This window comes from Haemaphysalis longicornis, unplaced genomic scaffold (genome assembly GCF_048455015.1).
Source record: "Haemaphysalis longicornis isolate Haplotype H1 unplaced genomic scaffold, Haemaphysalis longicornis Haplotype H1 scaffold_2, whole genome shotgun sequence".
Classification (NCBI taxonomy): Eukaryota; Metazoa; Arthropoda; class Arachnida; order Ixodida; family Ixodidae; genus Haemaphysalis; species Haemaphysalis longicornis.
Genome location: NW_027526295.1, coordinates 267,452,079 through 267,476,400, shown reverse-complemented (window position 1 = coordinate 267,476,400; position 24,322 = coordinate 267,452,079). Strand labels below are relative to the sequence as shown.

The 24,322-nt window shown below is 48.1% G+C and overlaps 1 protein-coding gene across 1 annotated transcript in view; it reads left to right on the top strand.

The window, feature by feature from the left end:
- The window catches only part of LOC144170672 (uncharacterized), a 142,123-nt gene extending 118,061 nt beyond the window's left edge, over nucleotides 1–24,062 (top strand). Inside the window, exons 3-4 of the mRNA XM_077700607.1 lie at nucleotides 1,959–4,400; nucleotides 23,781–24,062. Of these exons, the coding sequence (XP_077556733.1) occupies nucleotides 1,983–3,551 (1,569 nt within the window). The 5' untranslated portion in view covers nucleotides 1,959–1,982 and the 3' untranslated portion in view covers nucleotides 3,552–4,400; nucleotides 23,781–24,062. The remainder of the gene's footprint in view (nucleotides 1–1,958; nucleotides 4,401–23,780) is intronic.
- The last annotated feature ends 260 nt before the right edge of the window (nucleotides 24,063–24,322 follow it).

The following is a 24,322-nucleotide window of genomic DNA, read 5'->3' as shown; positions in this document are numbered from 1 at the left end:
GCAGCAGCAGCTGAGCGGTAGGGCAAGCCGAGACGCAATCAGGGCCGGTAACAGACGTTTCCTGGCGGCTTGGTGAGGCGCGAGAGGAACAAATGACCGAGAAGCGCATGGACAGCAACCGCCGCGCGAGGAGATTGGCCGGTATACGCCGATGCGCCCCAGGATTTCCGAGCACAGGCGCCACTGAGGAAGAAGAAGAAGGCGGAGGCGGCAGCAGCCAGGGTCCGAGCCGCGCCTTTGCCAGCCTATGGGCGAGTCTCGGAGCTGAGCCAGGCGCGCGCGCGGTCGAGGGCAATCCGTCATCTTCAATCTTGCACTGGCGAGCGGCGGCAGAATCACCTCTGGTGTTTTTCGCCGCCGCGTTCTGCTTTCCATGATCCGATTCGTCTTGCGGCTCAGACTGTTTGCCACTTGCCGGCTTCTTCCATCCGTGCGTAGTATTTCCCTTTTACCCGGCCTCTCCCTTCACACTCGGTAGCGAAGCCGTCCAGTTTAGTTTTTATCTGCCAGTCTTGATCGATCCTGGCAGATTCTTCGGCGCTGAGTGATTCTAGAGTTTGCTTCAATGTCTGGCCGGATATTTCACTTTGGACGGTTTGTTTCCCACTTTCGCAGTGCTTGATAGTCTTTACCTTCAGCTAATTTATAAGGATGTTTTACCTTCAAGAGGGGGGGGGGGGACGAGAAACGGTCTAGTTAGGAACAAGTAATTGTGCAATCGCTTAGCCTTGCGGTACTCTGGATGTCCCGCCAACTCCATCCTATATCTCCACATTGAGAGCTAGCCTTTGCTACGAAGCATTCACTGGTCCTCTTCCTCACATTGCAGATCTTTTCATAAAAAACACTGCGTGCCATAGAGATTTCTTTTGTCTCTCGACACATAATCAACAGATCCCGCGTGACGCGCATGACAGCTTGTACGATCATTTTAGGAGATATAAGATGCTGGAAAAACGATATCAATATCCATGCTGCGGCGGGTTCAACATGAAAAAAGCGTTCAAATTATTTATATTATTAGTGAGCAGTGCGATTTTCATAACTTCGCAAAAGAAACTAATTAAGATGGCAGGGCGCATTCTAATTCCTTGCGTTGCTTAGCAGTATTGATGCGTGCACGTGAACACTAATGTCTCTCCCATGTCCACTCCAAGGCACAGAAAATAGATTTTGGGTTTGCTTTTAAACCTTTTTTGACAGCGAAGCTGTTTAGCAAAGTGTTAGCGTTCTGTATCCGCAGTTAAAAATACGAAGGAAATGCTGAGCGCACGTTAGTGCGTGCATCGCAGCGACCGCCCAACGCCACCGTCGCCCATTTGTAAAGACAGTTAAAAAGAACAACAACAAAAAAAAGATACCAAGCGCTCTGGTGTTCGTGCTTCACGGTGACCTCACAGCATCCCCGGCCCACGTTTGTCACGCCACGCATACTCAATTAGAGTGATTAGCCAAGATGAGCAAAGTAAGCTCAAGAGTTCGCTGTAATCGGGTCAACACTTGCTCGGAACGAGAAAGACACGTCATAGCGTACGACCCCCCAAGGTGATGTGCATTAATTATCACTTCCAAAAAAATGAAGGAAACTCACACTTATAGCAACAACGATGGAGTAAAGGTCCTTGCGGCAGCGAAGAAGAAGCAATTCGGCTGCAATCGCGAACTTAAACCGTCGTGATGGTCGTGAAAGGGGCGTACAGCTTCGCTACCTTCAAGTCTTAAGCTTTCTTTATTTTTTTTCTAACTTGGCATAAACATGAAACTGTAATTCTTCCCAGTAACAGCTGTACCAGTATATCCGTAACTGATTACACATAATACTGCGAAAAGTATTTGCGCGACCATTTTTGGCGCTCCATATTTGATATGAACTGTTGTTTACTTTTACCCTGCAATATTTTGTGGAGCATAGAAGTTGTCTCTCTTAATACCGGTGTCCCTCTGCTTTTGTTGCGCAGGTCGAGGAAGGCCGCAGCCGAACGATGAACCGAGGCCATCCTGGGAGCCAGCGGAGGCGGCGGGCAGCCTTGACTGCGGCAGCGCAACTTCCACTTCTGCTGCTGTCGCTGTGCGCCGCCGCGACGGACGCCTTCTGTCCCGTGCGTTGCGTGTGCAACGACGAGAAGCTGACGGTGCAGTGCGCAGGCGCCGCTCTCGACGTCATCCCCATCACGCTGAACCCCGAGATACGGGAGCTACACCTGACGCGCAACAACATCCGCAACATCATGTCCGCCTTCAGCGTGTACCAGCAACTCAAGTTCCTCGACGTATCCTACAACCAGCTGCGGACGCTCGGAGCGGACAACTTCCCTCTGGCCGAACTCAAAGTGCTTGTTCTGGACAGCAATTCAGTGGCCGAGTTGGAAGCCGACACGTTCCGCGGTCTCCGGACGCTACTAGAGCTGCAGCTGAGACGCAACGCGCTGACCCACGTGCCGTCCAGGGCATTCCACGACATGCGCAGCCTCGAGCGCCTCGACCTCTCGCACAACCAAATCGCCAGGGTCGATCCGGACGCTTTCGTCGGCCTGCACAGGCTCAAGTCCCTAATCTTGCGCGAAAACAGGCTCAGCCACGTGCCAACGCCCGCATTCCACCACATACCGCACCTGCTGGCACTCGACCTCGGACTGAACAGCATCCCCACGGTCGTCGACAACGCCTTCAGTCACCTGGTCCGGCTGCGAGAGCTGAGCATGGACCGCTGCTCAACGGCCATCTTGGAGCCGGGCGCCTTTTCGAGCCTTGTCTCGCTCGCCACTCTACGGCTTCAGGACAACAGCTTCGTCGCCTTCCCTACCGACGCCCTGTCGGACCTGCACCGGCTGGAAGAATTGCACTTTGGCCGTAACAGCGTCAGGAGCCTCACCGAGGACAACTTCAAAGCGCTGGAAAATCTCAAGCGTCTCTACATGACGCGCTCGGACTATCTCGACAGCGTGGAGGAACGCGCCTTCAGCCAGTGCACGCAACTGGAGCAGGTCGTGCTGGAAGAAAACAGGCGGCTAAAGTACTTGTCTCCGGGGACTTTCACCAACCTGAGGCAGCTCTCGAGAGTTAGCCTAAGGGCCAACGGATTCGAGTCCTTCCACCCGGACCTGCTTCCTTGGAGTCAGCTGTCCTCTTTCGACCTGAGGGACAACCCGATAGTGTGCAACTGCAGCGTCATCTGGCTGTGGGACCTTCTCCGATCTCTCGACCAAACGGGCAACTGGACCAACGTTCGCTGCCACAGCCCGACGCACTTGAGTCGCGAACTGCTGAGGGGCCTTTCGCACTACGATCTTGACTGCGACGGCCGCACGCGGAGGAACATTCTCATTGTGGGCCTTTCCACCACGGCCATCTTCGCCATCGTCGTCCTGGGTCTCGTACTCTGGTACCGGCGCAAGGTGTCCAGCGTCCTCAAGAAGCAGTTGGATACGGCGAGCCTTCACGACCCACACATGGGACAGTTTCACAAGTCGGAGAGTGCCATGGCCTTACCTCCGGCTGCGCATGTCACCTACAATGGTAAATTCCGACCGACGCCACTGGCGTACATCTAGAACGGCGAACGTCGGCCTTCGTGCGTGCGGAAGGCAGAATCCGCGCACAGCAACACGTCCATATCCAAACGCGTTCATCTCAGTGTGGGGGCTATCCGAGTCCGGACTGGCGTCTTTCTTTAGCAGCAGCGGGAGCAACAACGGCCGAAGCTGAAGCAGCTGTCGTGACGGGAAGCGGCGATGGCTTTGGCGGGCAGAGACGCTTTCTTTTTGCATTCGCCGTGAATAGCACGATACATAGGCTCTTTGTATTCGTTTATGGAAGACGATCACAGATGCGGTGTAGAAATGGAAAAAAAGAAGAAAGCGAAAAAGTCAGAGATAAGATAGGAGGACTCGTACGCCAACAGCAAGACGCAGAACTCAACATATCTCTCAAAAGACTGCATGCGCTTTAGATGTGCCGCGCTTATTCTGTTTCTCCCGAAGCTCGGCGGCCCACGAGTGCGCGTGCGTGTGTGTGGTGCCAACGCCCATCCCCGAGAGTGGTATTTTATGCAAAGCGCGACGGTGCGTGCAACGCTTTTGTGAACGACGTGTCGCGCCGGTCTCTATCCTTTTTGCATTTCGCCGCCTTCGGGAACGTTGCGGCTGAAAGAAGAAACAAACTGAAGAAGAACTGATGGCGAAGTGACTCAGTTCCGTATGGTGAGCGCCGCCGCCGTTGCGGCCTCGCTCGCCTCGACATATCCAGCAGTTTTCGCCGCTGCAGCAGCAACTCTGTGTTTGTATACCCGTGCAGCCTAGCCGTGGACTCACGTATATGGAAGAAACCGGGGCGCCCAGCAAATGCAAGGTGGCGTGTGCCAGGGAGCAGCCTTCGGGACCGGCCAACGTGTTTTTTGTATCGTGAGTATCTCCTCCTCCCTGCAGTCTTACATTTCTGTACAGCTTGTCCCACTCATGGAAACCTATAGTCTAACAACTGAACCCTGTGATCCTTCCGTGTAATTCTCTCTGAAGTAAGAAGTAATTCGCCTTTTCCATCCTATACGGTCGAACTACTAGCCGTCACAATTTAAAGACCAGCAGGCGCAATTCAAGCTTCAGTACCGCTTTTCTTGCGATAATACTCTCCTGGTGCGAGGGCCATTGCACGAGGAAAGTTGGAGGAATGTCAGAGAAATGGGGTGCACCACAGACCCGGTACTGACTACGTGGCTATCGCATTACTGTCCCCATTTTTGTGTGGCGGGTCTAAATGTCTGCGTCCACCAAATTTCAGCACTCAGCTGGGGACCTAAAGAAGGAAATATGAATGGGGTGAAAATACTTGAGGCAGTTCGGAATGGTAGTATTCTTTCAGTCGAAATTTGTTTCACTGAAGCCTCAGTATACTAGGTAGTCGGGAACGTAAATTCTTGGATACGATTAAGTTCTCGTCACGCGAATGAGCTTACATTACATGCCACTACTTAAATGACTGAAATGTTCGGACTGGCAACGTACCGTCATTATATGCATGTTTCAAGCAGCCTGATTAGGAAGTCTGCGCAAACCTCAAGCGAAAGCCTACAAAATGCTTCAACGTCACGCGGATGACAACGTAGATGATTGATCGATCGATTGATTGATTGATTGATTAATTAATTGATTGATTGATTAATTAATTAATTAATTAATTAATTAATTAATTAATTAATTAATTAATTAATTAATTGATTGATTGATTGATTGATTGATTGATTGATTGATTGATTGATTGATTGATTGATTGATTGATTGATTGATTGATTGATTGATTGATTGATTGATTGATTGATTGATTGATTGATTGATTGTGTGGTTTAACGCGCCGACGCTGCACAGGCGATGAGGGGCGCCGTAGTGGAGAGTCCCAGAATAATTTTGACCACTTGAGAATTTTCAACGTGCGCCGAAATCTCGAACACACGGACGTTCTCACTTTTTGCCTCCATCAGAAAAGCGGCCGCCGAGGCCGGGAAACGAACCCGCGGCCAACCGAGATGGCGCTGGACGGTTTGTACAAGATTGGCGTAACTCATCGAGGGAAATGACGCTGTAAGCTGGAATAATTCGCAAACAAATTTTGTATTACAACATAATATTCCAAAGACCTAAGATGCCACTTCACCTTGTGCAGAAAACACCCATTACTAAAGCTCAGACATTTATTGGCAAAGAAACAAGTTTTTATTGGCCCAACTATGCTCAAGTGATAACATTTATTTATGAAATCCTGGCTTCAGACAAAGGTGAATTAAAGTGCTCAGGGTTAGGGCTGGAGAATGAAACCACTTCGTGAACCTGGCCGCCAACCTAATATTGTGGCAGCGTGGAGTAGATCACGTCGCTATATCCACACATCCAGTAGAGCACTCATACTATAAGCTTGCACCTGCTCGTAAGGGCAGTGGTCTATTCCCAGCTCGCCGCGGTAAGTTTTTTTCTATGGGCTGCCTGGCCATACTTCCTGGGATGCGGGGCCATGGCTGCCGCTAATAACAGCGGGGAATTGTCGCCCGGCGAGGATATGTGGAAGGCGCTTGGGTTAGGCGCGCTCCGGGCCGCGCCAGCACGAATCGGGCGCCAGGAGATTAGGGCGGGGGTGTCCTGATGACGGCGCTGCGGAGGAAACGAGCTGCCGGCGCCAACATCTCGCGCACACCGCGGAGCAGGAGGCAGTCCCAGCGCTGTTTTCGCACAGATTAGGCATTCGCGGGGAGCGCCGTTGGGAGCCGTGCTATAAAAGCCGACCCCAAAGTAGCGGAGTTCGGCCTCGACCAGGGTTCGGTTTGGGCGCGTAATGCGCCCCGCTCGTGGGTCGCTGCTAAGCGATCCCACTTCGACACTGGGAAGTGGACACCTGTCACGTGCTTTGCGCCCCCGCCAACTTTCCCCATCTCTCGCTCTCATTATCATCTTCTGTCCCAGTCTACACTCACCCCAAAGTGCACGTGCGCTATTTGATATTAAAGGCTGATGAATGAAAGGTATAGGCGGACAGCGGCTTTTGTAAGGCACTGAGGATAACTCGGGTTCACTGCGTTTATCAAGGATTACTTGGGTCCACACGAGACGCTCTGCGCGGAAATGAGCAGCCAGCCAAATGCGTCGCTTGCACAGATGTAGGCTTGTCGCCAGTGTATGTGTTGCTAGTTCGAGAATTGGCCGAAATACAAGCGAAAAATAAAACAGTTAAACTGTTGTCGCCATCTTGAAAACCGCCAATCAGTCTACAGAGGCCTTCAATGTGCCATGATCACAAATAAAGAACAAGGCTCCATTACGGTGGACTTACACCGCTTAAGTGGGAAGACAGGGATTGGGTTGAGTTGAAGGGTGTGTGAGTAGTCCGCCCAGCTTAAAAGGGCTAGTTTGGAAGCAGCCGAGGCGAAGTTACCACCATTACCATCCTTGTTTCAATTGGGCGCCTGTATTGTGGCTACGCCTTCTTCAATTTTATATCGCCCCTCCACTGGCGATAAACGTCAAACGCGTTCGTACTCGCCGCAGCTGACAAGAGGAACAAACGCGCGCTCTAGTTGAAAAAGGGTAGCAAAGCTGCTGAATAGCGCTGGGCTTGGTTGGATCCTTAATTATCGAGACCACGCCGAATCATCTCTGTAGCAATCAATCAATTGGATCGTTCGCGGAGAGAGCAGTTGTCGCTGCATGAATTATGTAGAAGGCATGAAGCCGTAAGTGCGCACCTTATACAATGGGTAGAAACAAAAAGGGCCCACGCCGAAGCAGACGCCGTGGGGGCGCTCGCCGAGCAATAAGATGTCCCCTGTCACCACCTGTCACTTTCGCGGCGACAGGGGACGCGCCGGATCTTAGCAGGCGGCCGGTGGGCAGCACTGGGCTGGGAGAGGCTTAGTAGCAGACGCGATTCGGCTGGATTACCATAGCAGAGCGGTCCGATGCTGTTTGCCGGACAGGACAAAGCCAGGCCAATCTCTCTCCGCCTTGATCGGGCGTACAGCGCGGTGGACTGGATCGCATCGAAGCTGGTCGGGCTCGCTCGATGAAACACGCTGCCTCGACAGCTTTCTTTGGGAGGTTCACGCATGTGTCTTGCACTGAAGAGGGGTGCATGCAATGGGGAGATAAGAAGGTGGGGAAAGGAGGTTGGGGTAGGCTCTCGTTCTGTTTTGACATGACATCACGGGGGACGTAGCACCTGGCGCCCTATGAGGAGAGGGAGGAAGGTGATATTGGCGTATTCGCTGAATCTCTCAATACCGTCGACGGTCCCTGCCTGATGCGGTCAAAGGCACCGCGACACCCTGAAGCTGTGCCGTCTGAGACACAAAGCCTCCGCACCAACAAGTCATGGGCGGTAGGCCCTTGGCCGCGTATTTCTCGTATTTCCTTTTGCCTTTGACCCGTCTCAGTTGGTGGAACGGAATAATGAAAGCGGGGGAAAAAGCGACCCCAAAAAACAGGCCTTTGTTTCTGAAGTACGAAATGATTTTGTTGACCGATTCGTAACGGAAGGGATCATCAAGGCAATGAAAGGCAGACCATGTGGTTATGATGACCCAACATTGAAAATCACAAACCCTCCTTTTCTTTAGTGTGTACTTTAAGTGTTCACGCAGTGAAATCTTGAGGTGGGTCACTGGAAAAAAGTACATTTATGCCTAAAACAACCCACATGCAAAACGACCCACATGCAAAAGGCATACACAAAATAAAAAAAAACACACAACGTAGCCGAATATGTGTGAATGAATACAGATAAGGCAAGAATAAGTGCAGTAAATTACAGGCTAAAAGGTAGCATCTATAGGGTGCGTTATGTCGCATGCAGACTGCCAAAGGCATTTCAGGGAACTTCAGCGTTTAAACTTGACCTACGTAGACCAAGAACCGACACGCATGAATGTAAATAATATGTCAGTTTTTGTTAGTCGGTTCCACAGAATTATTTATTAGTTGATAATCATGTTCACTAACGTCGTGAGGCGTCGATAAGAAAGATTAGATTCCAATAGTTAGTGAAAAATATACATGCACGCGACTCAAATATATGACGAAATAAAAAGGTAGAAGTGCGGATGCCCTAAATATAATTCAAGAAGTTTTATGAGTGAGTGAGTGAAAAACTTTATTAGACGAGAGGCCATGGGGCAGTTTTATGTTGGTGATTTTCCACTCAAAAGGCAGCATGAAAGGACTGTCATCTGGTTTCACTGAATTTTAGTGCAGTAACGTAGTTATTAAAATTAAATCATGGTAATTTCAAAACAAACCTGCATGGACATTATCACATGGTACCAAGAAAAAAATGAAATAGAACTTATAAACCTATTTGTATATATGAAACATTGTGCTCGCCCGGTCTCTATCAATATTATGTCTGTGTTCAGCCAATTTTTTTGTTTACTAGGTTAAATAGGTGAAATGTAAAATAGAAGTTCGAATCATATTAACGCTTTGTTTCCTTGTGCGTTAAATTCCCAGAGCTCACGGATACGACCCATGGTCTATGAAGAATGTACTGCAACGTTTGGTAGAACCGTGTTTCCAGACCCGGGCAAGCGTCATGTATACTCCGTAAAGGGAGATGCTTTCATTCTTCTTTCTTTCAACGAAAATTCCACCGCTGCCGACCCCATGGGGCCTCAATGCAACACTTAGCCTCAGCAGCTAGCTATCAATCAAAAAAGCCTTAGCAGGCCGGATTAGGACCGCGTTATGCCGGTAGTTGACAGGGGACGCACCGACTGCATTACCGGCAGTTCCTGCGAACCGGTGTAGAGGCCCTCCCTTCTCGTCCTCACAGGGCAGCAACGCAGGATCAGATGGCAGGCAAATTGAAAACGTCCGCGAAGACATCCGGACAAAGCGCGATCCGAGCTTATTGGCCACGCAAAGCCCCTGGACCCGGCATCTGGGCGTGCGAAGATGACGCGGCCATGGGATTAGAGCCTCTGATCCTGGGCCCACTAAAACGCCCGAGGGCCTTACAGCTCGGGAGATGACTCAGAGCTTGGCGTCGACGACACTTTCGGACGGAACATTTTCGGGGCCCGGTACGATCGGGAGATCCCGCTCTCCGATAGCGAGCACGGTGCGCTTAAAACCCGCGCCACGGCAACAGCCTTCACGAGGCTCAAATGTAAACAGGCTCATGTTCTCAACGCGTTTGTCAGTATCAGTTTCGTATTCTTTTTTTTTACTTAAAACAAGAAACGCTACACGCGCAAAGCTCAAAAGTTCCCATGGTGTCCTTGTGTGTGGACTTTTCTCCCCGCCACCGAAAATTACAACCTCCAGTTTATCGCTTTTATGAGCAGCCAAGAAAAAGGAAGAGAGCTTCGGGGACTTCACCCGTCTGTTCGCTTTCAGCTAGCATTAAAGCGTAGCGAATCCTTCTATATATGTGTTTGCCAAAAGAAGTCGTACAGCGCTCTTCAATGTGCGTTCAGGTGCCTACCGGGGTTTGCTACGGTTCAAAAACCATTACAGCAAGCACCACCGTTCCTGCGTACAGCCGGTGCGGCCTTCTAGTTGATGAGTTTCTCATTCTTAGATGGTCCCGAATTTTTCAGCTCACACAAGCGTAGCACGATAGACAATGCACCCGCTTTTGAAGCCAGAGCCCTGAATAAAGAGAGGCGCGCTAGAACACAGGGCACGTTCGAGAAATGTCAGTGTCTGGAAAGTATAAAAAAAAAAAGGTGGAAGAAGCAGAAAAGTTAGAGAGGGTTCCAACATCCTTGGCGTGCTGCGTTTTAAGACCGTTATAGAGAGCACGAGTTCCAGATCTCTTTCGCGATCAATCACGCAAGCTAGAAATTCTACGCATGCTGCTTCGCCACTGGGATCAAGGACGATGCAGGAAAGCCGACCTGATAACAAAGCAGGAACGTGCGATTTTCTTAAAGTCTTTCTTTCTCCCGGCAGCTCCTTCGTGCTGTTGAGCCTCCATGTAGATATGAGAGAAAAAGATCGTGGCCTCGGCGGCGGTGGGATCAGGTGGCGTTTATTTTTTTTTGTTTCGGTAGCGCTTTTCTTGTTCCTTCCTTTCGTCCCGTGATGGAGCGGCCGGTTGTTCTTTTTGCTCAGGCTTCCCGACACGGCTCTCGCTCTGTTTCACAGATAGGAAATTTGGCGTTTGAACCTGCAAAACTCTCGCGTCCCGGAGTCTATCCCATTAAAGAAACGACGTGGGCATGTTCTTCGTCACGAAAACGTGCTCTTTTCGGATCGGCGGTTTCATTTGCTCCGAGCGAGCGCAAAAAAATATTAAGGCTTGGGCTCGCGAAGATCTAGAACCTCACGGTGAAAAGTAAAACAGTCAGAAGAGCGCGGTTGCCGCGCCTTTTTCTTGTTTTTTGTTTCTGCGAGGGCACCCTTAAGTGCGCTCGGAGCGTTTAGCGAGACAGCAGCCAGTCACAGAGCCGGAGATCTACATCTACGACGCAAAAACGAAAACGAAAGAGATGCGGTTTAACGGCAAAAAGGCGGGACACGGGGTTTCATCACACTCATCTATATACACGTAGAAAGCTCATCTCAAGACCGCGTCCTTCGTAGAGTCTAGCCAGTGAAGAAAAAGAAGCACAGAACGGCGCGGATTTCTCGGCGACCGCGTCGCGCCGCCGCGTCGTCTGCTAACAAGGAGGCAGACGATCACGGCAAGGCTGCTTGACTGGGTGCTGCGGCTAGGCTTGGCTCATTGTTGGCTGCCTTCGCAGCTCGCCGTCTTTGCAGTCTTCTCTCTGAGCCTGTTTCAAATTATGCAAATGACGTTCTCACGTTGTCACGTCACGTGCCACTCGCAGACGTCGGCGTAGCGCTGGCGACACGTTGGCTGCTGGGTGGGATTTGTTCTCACGAGTAATGGTATAAGTCTAACATTATGTTTTCCCGCACGCTGAGAAGCGGCAGAGCATGTAAGTGACAGTTGACCCGCCCTCACTTGCAGAGTAGATCGGTGTCGCTGCAGGACTGAATTAAGCCTTTAGATAAGGTGAAATAGCGTTGCCCGTCTGCGCAACAAATTCATCGTGATCATCACCATCGTACGTGACAAATTGCCAAAACGATAATATGATTTCATCGTTGATTACATTCGGATCATCGTAAAGCCAGAATGCTTACGCTGAAAAAATTAGGCATTCGCAAGCTCTAGTGGCAAACTACGATTTTGAATATTTCCCGCTACTGTGCATTTAATTTTATTAGTGAATAAGTATCGAATGATTCGGAGAGTGGGTTTTTAAGAAGTGAATTTTTTAAAAAGTGAACTGTCAATTAGCACTTACGTGCTAGCCGTATTGTCTGCTTTACGGTCATCATCGATCAAAGGCACGAGTCACGTCAGGGTGCCTTGACCTCCGAGTCGTCTAGTACCATGGGGACGGACTGTTTGGACTTCGCAATCAAACGCGTTGTTAAGCGGCGAAAGCCGACTGCTTCCTTGTGCACTTCTAAAGGAATATGATTAGCACGACAACCCGTGGTTCGTTGGGGTGCCCCTGTATGTTGAGAAGATGGACGAAATGATTTACCGAGACAATACAAGAGAAGTATTTGTCATTTAGTACACACTTACTTATTGTTACGGCTACGCGAACAAGAAGAGGAAGTGTACTGCGGACAGTTTATCAAAGTGCCGCCAGAGGGATGACATCAAACAGGCAAAAATGCGATTGAGCTAATAATCTAGAGGCTACAGCGACGAAATGCCTAGGCTATCCAGCGCGAGACATCAGCATCACAAGTTAAAAACTATTTTCCGAAATTTGTACAACCACGCTACCGTATTTGCGAATGTACAGTGTCAGCTCGTGCGAAATTTACATATTGTGTCATGACTGATTTGAAATTTCTGTTTGTTTAAAAGATATTGCCTTCGTTAATGATATCGATATTTTTACGATTCACATGGACCGCCAAGTATCACATTTAGGAATTTTTCAGCGCGCGAAATCCACCAACAATACGTGCGTTTGCTGTAGTCTTCAGTGGATACGAGCTTCGCAACACATGCGCGACACCACTGGGGCTGTAGACGTTTTCAGTCAGCTGTCATGACAGCGAGGCGCGCAAATCTTCATTGGCTGAGCCACACTGGGACCGCAGACGGTTGCAAAATAACGAAACGTTTGTATCGCTTTATTTTCGTTGGCACGTTAGCGGCGCTCCAAGGAACCCAATCTGCAGCTTAGCGGAGTTGGCTGCCGGTCCTCTAGTTACCTGGACACTTATCCAGGCATATCGCACCTCAAAAGTATTAAAATGAAAAGGTACGATAAAAAAGAGAGCGGCAGAAACCAGTAAGAAGCAGGAATAAAGTCTGAAAAGAAGAAATGCGTTCGATCGTAATAGGTGGATAAAAACAGCATTAAATAAAAATAGGGAGAGAGGAGGGAACTAAAAATGGGCAGCCAAGAGGACATTTCGCTATCGGGAACGAAAAGGGGGGGAAATGGCAAACCAAAGAAACGGCAGATAAAGGAGACGATGAACCGAGAGGGGGTCGAAGGAGGAGGCGAGGATTACGGACTGACAGTAATTCGGGCTTGGAAGTCCCCGACCGTGTTCTCCAGAGATTACGGCGCTGAAAGGCAGACGAATTGGGAAGCCGGTTCCCTTTTCGCTGTGCTACTGCCAGACCTGGCTGCCAGCCTAGCTGCTGCTGCGCCGCTCCGCTCTCCTTCATCTCGACGAGCCGCAACGAACAGCACCGACTCGGCAAGAAGGGCGCTTAACTGACGCCCTCCGCTCCATCCCCGTACTGGCTCAACACGCTTTGTTCCGACCGAGGCGTGCGACGTCTCCGTGTTCTTAAACTTGCCCATTCCTATCACCGGAGTGGATTTCGAATGATGAACGCGCACAAAGGCTTTGTTCTTATCTAGCGGGCGTTGTAGTGACAATTTCTATCGGCGGTAGCGCCGCATGGAGAGGGAAACGCTGCTTCGCCTTCATTGGTTATTGATTTATTGCGATTTTTCAAACTGTGTGTTGGTTCATATTTGCCCCCTTATTTTCTAGCTCCGTTAGAATTTAATGTTCAACGTTAGGAAAAAGAACTGCTTGCTTATTTGGAAAACGCTACTTTTAACGCCTTCAGTATGCCTGCAGCGGAAGTTATTTTGATTGGCTTATCTTTCTCTAATTTTTTCCGAAGGGTCGGTTATCTAACATCTTACAGGTTCTTTTTTAAATAGCAGGTCGCCCTTTGGACAATTCAATTTTTATATACCGTTGCTTGCTTACGCAGAAATAAAAATAGAATAGGCCCTGGCTGGTGGAGCTTTACAAATTACTCGTTTGTCTCGACCTGAACCTCTCGAAATTCCGAAACGACGTAATCTTTGACTATAGAACAAACGTGGCCGAGACGGGGAGAAAAAATGAGCCTGACACGTCTTAAAAGCAGCCTCGAGCAGTTCTCAATCTCGTCTTCATCAAGTCTGTCGTTGGTGTCCCGTCACTGTGCACAACTCGAGTGGCCGGCCTGGTTGGTCACTTTCGCCAACGTTTTCACTGTCTATTTACTGATATAATTCCTTTTTTACGCAGTTTGCCATTGTAAAGCGTGGACGCGAAGGCGACCGGGCAACAACATTGTCAAATATTACTTTTTTTGTCTAAATTATTAGTATTACGCCCTGTCATAGGCACACCATACCGAAAAAAAACCTAATTACCCTTCATTTACTTCTTAGGTATCATCAGTAAGTGCGGCGCGGGGAGTGGAGGAAAGGGGCGCGCTTAGAGGTGTTTATTATTATAAATAATGTGCACAGTTGCTGTTACTTAAATATAAACACTTGCTGAAAAAGTATTTTGGCAGGACCAACTTATGTATTCATAACACAAATGAAAATACATAGTTAGACTTCTCAGGTGCGACATTATTTTTGGCCAGACCTCCTCTGACTGAAGAGACAATGCCGTTGTGCTTAAGAGTACACGTTGCTCCATCCTGAACAGTCCTAAATTTTGAAGCTCAGTATTGATTATTGATTTGAAATATGCACTTTCCTACGTACTGCATACGCGGTTTTGATGGAAAAATAGCAGCACTAGCCATTTAGTTGTTTTAAATTAATTAAAAGGGCTGAAAAGTGCGGTCTTTGACGTGATGGTCCTGTTTACTTACGCCACTTATAAAGGTAACTGGTGCACACATACACGCACCCACCCACGCACTACACTTGCACATAAACGCGCAGTCATTCGGAAGTTTAGTTCGGTTTCTTGTAGGATACTTGCCAGATCCTCGGCTTGCCGGGCAGCGCCACTGCGGTCACGTTTGCGATAAGAATGACTCTATCGACGCACGCTTCTTGAGCTCTGCCCTGTTCGCGTAGTCACCACAGATTACCGAGATCGCATTGGTAAAAGAAATACTCAACGTTATCTGAAACAGAGCAGTCCAGCCAGGCGGAGGGGTAACCCCTATTTCTGCATCAATATCTTGACGTACGCAACTTTTACCCTCAAACGTTGTAATGCTCTTTCAATTGTTTTGTGAGGCGCCTTTGAAGAAAATACAAATATGGATGGTCTATTTTATAAGAACGGGCATACCATTTTCGAGCAGTAGGGTAACTCTGTCATATGAATGCCTTGTGACAAAGTGACAATAGAGGCGACGTATTCTCAAAATCGGCAAATACCAATCATATATATACAATACGTGGTAAGTTTTAGTATAAAATACGGCATCACCAGAATTCAGCAGCTTTTTCTCCACCATTGTGTTAGAGGTGCCCGTATTGTTACACTCTGATTTTGATGTCTCTTACAATGTCGATCGATTGTAAAAAGACGACGCATAATAAAAAGAATTGGCGAGAGCTTGCACTTGTGGTGCAAGGCTAGAGAAACAGCAGCAGAGCTGGCAGCCCCTCCCCGTTCGTTGGAGACCCGGCTGCTGCACCTGGCATGTATTTCCGAACTCGCCGCTGAAAGTTTTCTATGATCGGCAGTCCCGGATCAGTTTGTCCGCAGCTTTCACGTCTCTGCCAAAGTGGACCCCATTAGCACGCGCTAGAACTGGCGGCAACAGGCTGCGCGAACAAGGCGTCTGCAGCGCAAGCTTTTCTGTGCTCCCCACTTCAGCAACCGATACACGAGCAATTTTGAGTAGAAGGGCACGCGAGAGATCACACCACGAATGCTGGGAAAAGGGTTCTCGCAGGTCCAGCGGTGGGGGCGCGCGCGGTGACGTCATAGTTGAAGAGTAGCAAAAACTGCGCGTCAAAGACCAGAGTAGTGCAATGGGGACAGGACGGGCGCAGACTCACAGCTAGCCTTATAGAAAAAAATGACAAGAATATATACCATACATTGCACATGCGCGCAAAGCAGACCGCAGACTCACAGCTAGCTTTATAGAAAAAAAATGACAAGAATATATACCATACATTACACATGCGCGCAAAGCAGACGGTTTGTTCTCGTTTGTTTTTTTACCTTGTCAAGGCACAATCTTGTTCGAAAGTTCAAACTGATTTCCGTACAAAACAACAAATGGCTGGCTCACACAATTTCCATTGTTTTTACGAATAAAGATGGCTTCTATTAACTTGCGGGTGACTCGTTCCCGGATTCTGCTCAACACTTCTATTTCATTCAACAGCGGCTGACATGGCTTGTCTTCACAGGTGGAACAATGGTGTGGAAAATGCGACCCTGTTTCGTTTTTCATTCATAACTGGCGTTCCCTCAAGCGGTCATTGACACAACGGCCGATCTGGCCCACACATAACCCTTTCGCAAGTGAGTGGTATAGCGTTTACATCCCCGGTAGCGCATCACACGAACTGTGTATCATGCTTCTTTAAGCATGCTGTGGCCTTGTTTGATCCTTTGAGGATCTTGGGGCACAAGCGAGCCAACTATGGCACGCAACATGGAAAGGGGGTAAGTTTTTCATGTTGTATGTCACTCGGTCGACATATCGTACGACCACTGGGTATTTGCGCGTAGGAGCGTCAGCCTCACGGGTTCCGCTGCACTTGATATTTTGCAACAACTCGCCACCGTTATTAAGACCACCAAACGGAAGCAAGCTGTGAGCAGCCTAGACACTTGGGCGACGAAACTGTTATGAAGCCTTAGTGGCCGGCCTTCATAACTCTGTTGGAAATAGTAGCGAATACGAAGAGGTGGCCCCACCGACATACCTCTCGAATCATCATCATTGTACATAGTGTTCCATCCTGTCCCATTAAAGCGGCGGCTCCCGTTCGTGGTCCCGGCTCGGTCCTGTCCGCGACATGGTGCCGAAACCCGGGAATGAACCAGGGACCTTTAGATAGGCCATGACAACCACCCTCTTGACCGTCTTTGAGTGTATGGACTCATCAGGTGACAAAACGTTGCGTACCCTTTGCATGTAAAGCCAGCAGACGTGGTCCGATAAAAACATAAGGTTAAGGTCTAAAAACTGCAGACAGTCATAGCTTGGCATTTTATGGGTAAAAAAGGGGCCTCTCCCCACTCATCGAAGCATTTCTGGAATCACGTTAACAGTGACAATGTGGTTAGAAACAACAGTTGAAGTTAATAACAATGGTGATTTTAAAAATAAAACATTTCGTAGAGAACTGGTGCCACGCATGATCCGATATACACACGCCCCTACGTCCTACGTTGCACGTACAATTTATCCTGGAACGAAACAAACGTGGACTGAAGATAAAATTCAGACAGGGTCATGACGTTTTCTAACGCCATGCCGCACGAATTCTGGAACATATAACATAGCCTCCGTCAACACACTCTTTAACCACAGTAAGCATGTCTTGATGCGAAATAGAATAAAATATATCCGTAACATTAACGGAAAAAGCGAAGCCAACTGGCAACCCTTGTTTTAAATATGGTATCTAATGAATTCTAGGTATTACATCATACTTAGGAGAGGCTTGGCTCCGCCTACGCGACCAGGCGAAGGTCGTGCCGGGAGGTGCGTGCTGGAAAAGTTTTTTTTGTGTGTTTTTTTGTGTTTTTTTTGCGAACACAAACGGAACAAACTAATGCTTAAATAGCTCTGCTGTCGATGTAGCTAAGCTTTTTGTGGTTTGCATTCGGCCCATTTTGTTCAGCGTGTGAAATACTCGGGTACCGAATTTGATGTGAAATTGTTTGCCTCTGGGCGAAAGGTCATTTTTATCATCTCTTGGATACGCATTTAGAGTAGATTAATTAACAACAGGCACTATTTTCTAGATCAGTACTTTCTCAGGCGGAGAATTAGGGTTTCTCAAATATTTGCCGCGTGCGAGCCGTCTCGGCCATGGCTACGTGCGCGCCGCCCCTGTTAGCCGGCGGTGGAAGCGCTGGCTTGTCTAGTTTTCTCCGGCTCCTCGCGGTGGCACTCCCGAATTAAAGAAAAGTTAACGTTCACTATTTGAATTTTACTTCTGTTCTGTGGTCGCAAGGGGGAGGCCCCGTATAGTTTGGACTCCAGCTTCTCTGTTCATCCACTGTCACAGAAGTGAATAACTTATAAATTCCTTCTTCTGCATTAGTGACCTTATAATGGCAAGAAAGTACAACAAACGCACATGTTTGTTGTTTTCTTGACTCCAGTGTCTTTAGCCATGATAAGATAATCTCCGGATACGGCCTGTTTTTTTTTTTTTTTTTTTTCACAAGGCAGCAATGTCAGAAATAACACAAGAACACTTACGTCAAAAAATTCTTCATTTGCATTATTTTCCTCATAGAAACGGCTGTCACCTCAGGCTGTTCAGAAATTGTACCATATGATTGCAACACACCGCTACGTCTCACTACACGGGGTAACTTCATTTTGCTACTAGAGAAACGACGTCGCAGCAGCAGATGACACGCTAGAAGTTAGAACAATGGGGAGAGTATTTTTCACTGCCGCCACTGTACAAGGAACTTTTAGCCGCCGACATCACAAGCTAACAAATTGACAGAAAATAAATGTCAGAAGAAGGTTCTTGATGACTGTAATAACACGCTAGAATGGTAATAAAAGCAATGTAGTCATGCAGAAGCAAGGTGAAGTTAACGTCATCAAGCGAGTAACGTCCAACGAGTTGGTCGTTATAAACTATATGTCAACGTCTGATGGCAAGCGCCATTTAGTTTTGCTTCATCGTGGCCACTTCGTCCCTGCAGGCCTTCCATATGTAAATTGCTTTTAGGCGGGCCCAGAAACAAATGATTCCCTATCGGGGAACATGTCTGTTATGGACGAAGGGCGTGGTGGAAAAGAATAAACAGCAAGAGGAGAGAAGTGCTCTACTGACAGCGTTGCTCTGTAATCACCAAATTATGCAGGACCCCCGCCATTATGTGTGCAAAGTGTTAAATGTGAAACAAGGCGCTTACAGCGCTGGCACCAATTCGAGTCACGAAGTCACTTCGGGCGACAGCGACACCATATCGCTGGGGTCTCTTCATCATCTCTGTTTTTTTCTTTTTTGCAGCTATGTGTAAGTTACGGACTGCTTTGGCGTTCATCAAATATTTAATGGCTTTGCTGCACAGCGAAAAAATATTTATAAGAAACAATGCATCACAATTTGATAGAAACCGGATTATCTGTAAAGGATTCCATCGTATTTTTTTTATTTTTTCAATGAAAAATTTAGCTGTCACCCTCAACCTTTGTATTTATTTCCTAACTTAGCTTCCCGCCCACGGCATGATCGAAAACCTACGCTATTAATATTCATGAATAAAAACAAACCAATGAAAATATCATCGGGTGCTTTCACCACCACGTAAGTAATTCTTGGCTCAGCGTCATTTCTGCTCCATCATACCTCCGCCTGTCATCAGTTACTGAGTAAAGATATAAGCTGATTGAAAGATACAAATTTAAAATGTACGGCATCATAGAGAGCACCCTTCCCAACATCGGGGAATAAACTGGCTTTCACGCCGCCCTTTGCTGACAAAGAGGGTCCAAGCGGAGGGGGGCTTGTACACGCTCCCTATTCACGTTTTTGGCAACCGCTCTTAAACGACAAGGCTAAATTTTGCCCGGTAATGAAACGAAGAGGGCTAGGTATAGCTACATTTGCAAATACATGTGCAGCGGTAGCGGCACCTCTCAAATCAGTGTTTAATATTTCGTTCATCAGACTCCTTTCGCTTGTTTGATTGCGGTTAGTGGTGATGTACATTCCTTTTCCATTTACATGCGGCAATAAAAATAACAAAAAGAAAGGTTAGGGCATTTACGACGAACGTTCACAGGGCAGTTATGAAAACGGTAGCGTTCACAAGCGTTGTTTGTTTAAGGGGAAACGTTTACAGTTTGAGCTAAGTTTTCTGGCATTTATTCATTTCTTCAGTTAGTGCCAATTGACATTGCTTGTCTATTTAAATTCGGCAATAAAAATAGCAAAAAGACAAGTTAGGGAATTGAGGACGAACGTTCACAGGGCAGTTATGAAAACGGTAGCGTTCACAAGCGTTATTTGTTTAATTGGAAACGTTTACAATTTGAAGTAAGTTTCCTGGCATTTATGCATTTCTTGCTGCTATCCGTCTTTCTTTCTTTTTAGGTTTTTTTCCTCACGAATCAACTGATTCACAGCGGCAAAAGCGGGTTGTAATTTTGCTTACCTCTCACCGGTTCGTAACCGTCCGCAACGAAACGTCGCGAACCTAACGAGCACGCGCATCGATAGACAATGACAGAAAACCCCCGAGCGCCGCGCAGTGGAAGGCGGGGACGAGGAGGATTCGAGCGCGGGCCGAGAGTTATTGCTTGCCGATCGAAGAAGGCTGCATTGTGGAAACTGGGCGGCCCGTCAAAACGCGTGAGAAACTGCTCCTCGGGATTCCGCACGTACGGAGGCTCTCCGTCATGACCCCCCAAACCCGGGGCTCGAGCGAACGGCCCCTGCTGTGCCAGCCTTGAATCTCTTCCGCTCGAGCTGCGTACTACAGAAGCAGGTTCCAGAGCAGGATGGCGCAAGAGCAAGGGAAAAGCGCCAAAGGAGACGCGGCCAACAGTAATAAGACGGCGAGGTAACAAATGAGCGGCGGGTTCGTTGGGCCGCTGCCGGACAGCGTGGATCTGAAAACAAAGAGGAGCGCGGTGCGCTTTGATTACCTCAGCACCGTGTACCTACGCAGTGAGCGAGGTGCACGATAGCACGAGGATAGTGAGGAGGGAGTTGAATTGAATGCAGTCTTATGATGAACATACGAAGCGGTCTGAGCCCGTGCTGACTCATCGAATCATTTCCTTATTCGTTTGTGTGTGCTTCAGTGTGTGTATGTACCTGGGTATGTGTTCATGCGTACGTGCGTGAGTGCGTGCGTGCGTGCATATTTGTGTGCGTGCGCGCACGCGCGTATCTGTGCGGGTGTGCTCGGGAGTTTAAATTCGAGTGCGTGCATGCGTGTACGCGCTTGTTTGAGTGGTGTGTGCACGTGTGTGCGTGTGTGCGTGTGTGCGTGCGTGTTAAAGAAAACTCTCAATGAAGGAAGAGGAACCTAATGAACTCACATTGCCTTGAAACGAAACTAATGTCGCGGAATTTTTTAAGCAGCGCATATTCATGCTCCGACAATGGGACGCGCCTGAGTAAAAACAAAAAAATCATGCACCCCTGCGTCAAACGACGACGGCGGTTGAACGTGAAACTTTCTAGTGAGAGATTCCTCGGTTGCAGTCCGAGTTTGAACTTTGACTCGTTGCACTTTGACATTCACTCGCACGCAGTTTGAATTTTTCATTGCAGCGGTTTTGACGTTGACCTTTCGCCATTTGATTTCGCAGGAAGAAATCTTCGCGTTCCACTATCCTCGCTGTTTACGGGGTGTGCATAATTTTTTGTGCACGTCCACGCACACCTCTAAACCCATACTGCTTCAACTTAGCCGCAAGGGCGGTAGTAAAGATTAAAAAAGTGGTGGTGGGGTGGCGCTGTCGGATTGACGTCGGCTTTATAACCCGAGGGACGCAAGTTCGATTGCAACCACGAGAAGCATTTTTCTTATCTTCACACACTGACATCATCATCGTCACGGGAAGTTTGCTTTTCTGCAGGACGTTATGTGGTGCGCACAGACGCCGTCAGTGAGACATAGGGAGCTTCGCTTAAAAGATGTCCGATAACCAAAAACGATATTTTTGATGCTATCTCTCAGGATGGGAACAACATACTGATATACCGTAATATAATACGAATCGCTGATTTGCACTTCATATTGGAACGAACACGAACTGTTAAAATTTTAATTTCTTTTACTTGTGTCATTCTTGGGTACTGCTGAATATATTGATTTTCCTGTGGCTCAACATGAATGCTTCCCGTGAATTTTCTACGCGAAACAGAAAGGACGATAAACGTAGCGACGCTGTCTTCAGCGCAGAGAACACGACCCAGTCGCGCCTCGAATGCATTTGAAAGTGGTGGTGCTTCTCCCCGGCATTTCGTACCTCGAAGCTGAGCGCGGCCTTGTGAGTGAATGGGCCGCATGGTCTTCGCGCAGCACCGTGCACGGCATGTGACGTGCGGCGAGCGGCCACGCGTCAAAGCTCACATTCTGCGGGACGGGCTCACAAGTACTAGCGTTGCAGCGCACGACACATCTGTTTGTTTGCCGTGTTCTTCCCTCGATCCACGAACTTTGATAAATGCATGGCGCTCCCTCCACGCGATACGGAACGCCCGAGTCGATGCGTTCCGTTATGTATGAGGACGGCGTCTCGAACGGAGAAGAGCGCCCGACCAAGTCGCCGCATATCTTTTTCCGCAAATTCCTCAGGCGCTGTAGCTGTCCCACGCACCGCGTCGTCCGGGGACACGCTCAATAAATCGCTGCTCTCTTTTCGCGCGTTTTCTGCAGACACCGTCCAGAAAGCGTGCCCTGCGCCGTGTAGACGATATCGAGCAAACCTAATTGAAGGACCGGGTAAAACACAACAAAGCTAAAAGGGAACTGTGTATATGAAGATGCGAGGGCCCCTGATATATGAACAATGCCGCCGAAGCAGAATGCTCGAGTCTTTTAATATATGTGCTGTGTTTTCTTCCTTTTGGTGCCACCCTTGCGATGTCGCTTTCGGTAGATTTCGTTGCTTTAGTTCGGAGACAAAAGCGAGGCTATAGTGTCGCGAGTCACGCTTGCGCTGTAGATTACGGGATTCAGTCTACGCTGCTCTACTATGTTACCATCTATGAACAAAGTGAACGAAGGCTGTAAATTCAGGAGAATAGAAGGGCTCCGTTTTTTTTTCAGAGCTGCTCAACGATACGTGGTCCACGCGAGCGCGGGATTCACCACGACGGCGACAAACGCTTCGTCTTTGAGGAAGTTTGTCATCGTTGAGTTTCGTGTTTGATCAGAGATGTACATGAACGCGGTGCAGGCCCGCTGTGTGCATCAATCGCCGCATTTTCTCCCCTTGCGTCGACCGGTTATCTTTGTTTCCGTTAGGCTTCAAGAAGGCTTGGATTAGTGCGCTCCCTATTGGCGCCATTCGTATTTTCCTTGCCTGAATTTAAACCATCCTTTTGGTCGAATTGGAACCGAGGGAGGAAGCATCTTGGGTGTTTTTTCTTTCCTTCGGCAAGATTCGTGTTTACTCAAGCTTGGTTTCTCAGGGATTTCCGAAGCCTAAGATCTCACATCCGAAGGTTTTGCGTGCGTTGAAGATCGCTCTCAAGATTCCAGCTGGATTTTCGGGAACGCTGTTTGCCTTGCCGGCGTTTTTTCTTGTTTCGAATATCCGCTTGGCAGCCCCTTTTGCTGAACTTAGACTTGGAACTAGTCGTACAACTAATAAATTGCTCTAGGAGTTTCTAGAGGCTCTAGAGCCTTTGACTCATGCGCGGAGCCTCTATGAGCCAAAAATAATTTGAAATGTTAAGCACCTGAATGGATTCAGCATACCGCAACCACCTTCGGTGCATGGCCCAAAGATTCATTTAGCGGTGTTCACAAAACGGTGAACTAGCGTTGAATTTCGTAATAAAGTGTTGCTAAAAACTCTCATTGTTTATCAGAGATAAGTCGAAACGCAGCATCTCGAACTCTATTATGCGTAAATAATTAGACCAGTAAATCACCACAGCAGAAAAAAAAAACGAATTTTATAGAATGATCGCCACGATGAACAAAATGATGACATGTTTGCGCGTTTAAATTTTTTCGGTCTTATACCCACACGACGACACAATATACTGATCTTTATGTTCTTTTTCTTCAACGGGTAACGCGTTAACGTTGTACTAACAATCTCGCCTTCTTTCTCCCCCTCCACTTTTTCTGTGTCTGTTTCAGGTATCCAGACTGACACAGACGCAACCGAGGAGACCCTTCCCAGGCCTCCTCCACACATCACCCATTATGCAACAACAAAAATGTCAATATTTTTAACGGTGCACAGATATAGGTTGTGTGTGTGTTCATTTTGCAGCAAATAGTGATTAATAGTTGATTTTGTTTGTTTATACTAGTCTCTCTCCTTTTGCCTCCTCTTTTATTGACTGTTGTCCGGGAAAGAAAGCAAGTAAGGGTCCCTGGATTGTTTGGTTCTTTGCAGAATATAAATAAACTGAAGTGATTTAAGAAACTTTCGGCGTCTGCTTTCTTTTTCATTTCGGCGTGCAATTCAACAAAATTTTACAGGCCATAACAATATATCAACCAACGTTGGTAGGCCGGTAATAAACTAAGGTTGGAACAAAAAGTAAACCGGAACTTTCGCAATTTATTTTAGAATTTCTCTTAAGAATTTGAAAGCAATGGCTGTGTAGAAAGCGACATGTGTTGTTTGTTGCCCTGCGTTCTATAGCCACCTGAGTGGGGGGCGTTTTCTCGGC